This window comes from Photinus pyralis, unplaced genomic scaffold (genome assembly GCF_008802855.1).
Source record: "Photinus pyralis isolate 1611_PpyrPB1 unplaced genomic scaffold, Ppyr1.3 Ppyr1.4_LG7, whole genome shotgun sequence".
Taxonomy (NCBI): domain Eukaryota; kingdom Metazoa; phylum Arthropoda; class Insecta; order Coleoptera; family Lampyridae; genus Photinus; species Photinus pyralis.
Window position 1 is genome coordinate 39,457,653 of NW_022170738.1, and position 1,965 is coordinate 39,459,617.

The window sequence follows — 1,965 nt, forward strand, 5'->3', positions numbered from 1 at the left end:
GAAAAAAACAAATCAAATTTGCTTATAAATGACCGGGGATTTCAAGAATAATTTTTATTTTCAGAGAAATCAGTGGCGTACCATCAATGTCTGCATGTGAAATTCCGTACGAACGCCACTGCTGGAAATTAAATAAATGTGGTACGTTAAAAAATGCCTCTGGATACATAGTACATACATGTCAAATTTCATTAAAATATCTAAAGTGGTATTACAGATATTAATAATAAATGATTTATTTTTGAAAACTTTACCACCCTGTATCTCAAAAGTTAAGGCGTTTAGGATATAGGTTCATATGAAGTTTTCTTTTTAAAATGGACCCAAAAATCGCCCCCTTAAATATTGACATTCAATTATGAAACACCCTGTACACTATATTCCATACATAATGAGCACCCTGTATAATAAAGCTTCCGTCAGCTTTTAGTTGTCTCAGCGAGATATTGGATACCCTTTAACCTTACAATTTCCCCAATATGATAAAATAGCTTATCGTCAAGAGAGATACATAGTTTCCAAGCGCCTCGCCATGTACACAACGTGCTTGATAATGTTCTTTATAAAAATGTCGATGGAATGTGAAGTGCCTACTTTCAACAACAACATAATACAAGTAAATTTTATTCATAATCGAACAATAAGTGGTTGTATTTCACCTGACACCATTCAATTCAACGGTGAAATTTCTGATATACAGGTAACAGATCAAGATATACAAGATTTAAATTACGGTGCAGTTCAACGAGTTTCAAGCAAATTTAGTATCCTTTTTCAAAATACCGGCATCGAGATTATAAGAGAAGGGGCCTTTTTGGATCTTCTCAAACTTTACAAAATAATTTTCTGGAATAACAAACTCTTCTGGATTAGTGAGAATGCATTTCAAGATTTGCCGTCCTTAACTGAAGTGAGGGTGGCGATGAATAACATCACAGATGTGTCGCCACGTGCTTTTAATAATCTTCCAAACTTAACAGAGGTGTCTCTTGCGGAAAACAAACTGGAAAACTTTGACCAATCCTGGTTTTATAAAACGCCGGTTCTTCAAGTCTTAAATTTGAAAAAGAATCGCTTGCGTAAAATTCCGCGGGCTGCCTTTATCAACCTTCCATCTATTAAGATACTACGGTTGCAAAGAAATAAAATAGAATTCATCCATAAAGACGCCTTTATAGGCTTACGAAATTTGATAACTTTGTTTATGGCTAATAACAAATTAAAAAGTTTTGACTTTAATTTATACACCTCTTCGAAATCGGTTAGGGTTCTTATTCCAAATAATAACATAACGTACATATCGGATGAAGTGTTAAACGCAATAGGACCCCAATTATCGGAACTTGACATAACCGAAAATCCTTTGCAATGCGCATGCCTGGATAAAATAATACAGTGGAGTGGTGCCTTTAATATAAACGTTCCACAGTGGATATTTCCCAAGGTCGGCGGTCCCGTTTGTATAGTTCCAAAGACAAAACCAAGCGAGTGCCTCGCAAGAAGTGATGATGATTTCCCAGAGGGAATCTGGGATAGTTTTGCACTCGAATTCGCACGAGTGGTTTAAAATTAAGGATCAACCTAATTACAATAGCATTGTTATTTGTTAGTTTAAAAAAGTGCAATTACGTTTTGCTAGTGTAGATAATAAAAGTTACTCAAAGATCTCCCGCTAACACAACCAGTTCCGTTGAATATTTGGTAATTCCTTGAAATGTTGTCCTTTTTTGTGACGATTCCCTTTTCGCAGTAGATAAGAAAAAATGAAAATTGCCATAAAGTTCAAATTTTTAGTAACAAATAGAGCTATCGCAAAAAGTTTCAAATAAAAGTTATAAGATTCAATGGGATAAATTCAATGGGCGTAGAAACAATTTTATTCGAAATGGCGGAAATATTGACATCAACTTCCTTATTTTAAACGGACGCCATATTGGATTTTTACGTCACTCCATATAGACAAAA

The 1,965-nt window shown here is 34.5% G+C and overlaps 1 protein-coding gene across 1 annotated transcript; it reads left to right on the forward strand.

Annotated features, from left to right (window-relative positions):
• Nucleotides 1-517: 517 nt before the first annotated feature.
• Nucleotides 518-1,667, forward strand: LOC116175810 (leucine-rich repeat-containing G-protein coupled receptor 4-like). Its single transcript, XM_031494117.1, has 2 exons — nt 518-616; nt 701-1,667. The coding sequence occupies exons 1-2, from the start codon at nt 533-535 to the stop codon at nt 1,565-1,567; spliced, it is 951 nt and encodes a 316-aa protein (XP_031349977.1). The 5' UTR covers nt 518-532; the 3' UTR covers nt 1,568-1,667.
• Nucleotides 1,668-1,965: the final 298 nt, after the last annotated feature.

Excerpts from the sequence above, each read along its gene's own strand:
- LOC116175810 (XM_031494117.1), top strand. The coding sequence starts at position 533 with ATGTACACAACGTGCTTGATAATGTTCTTTATAAAAATGTCGATGGAA. Across the intron at positions 617-700 it reads TCAACAACAACATAATACAA|GTAACAGATCAAGATATACA; the intron begins GTAAATTTTATT and ends TCTGATATACAG.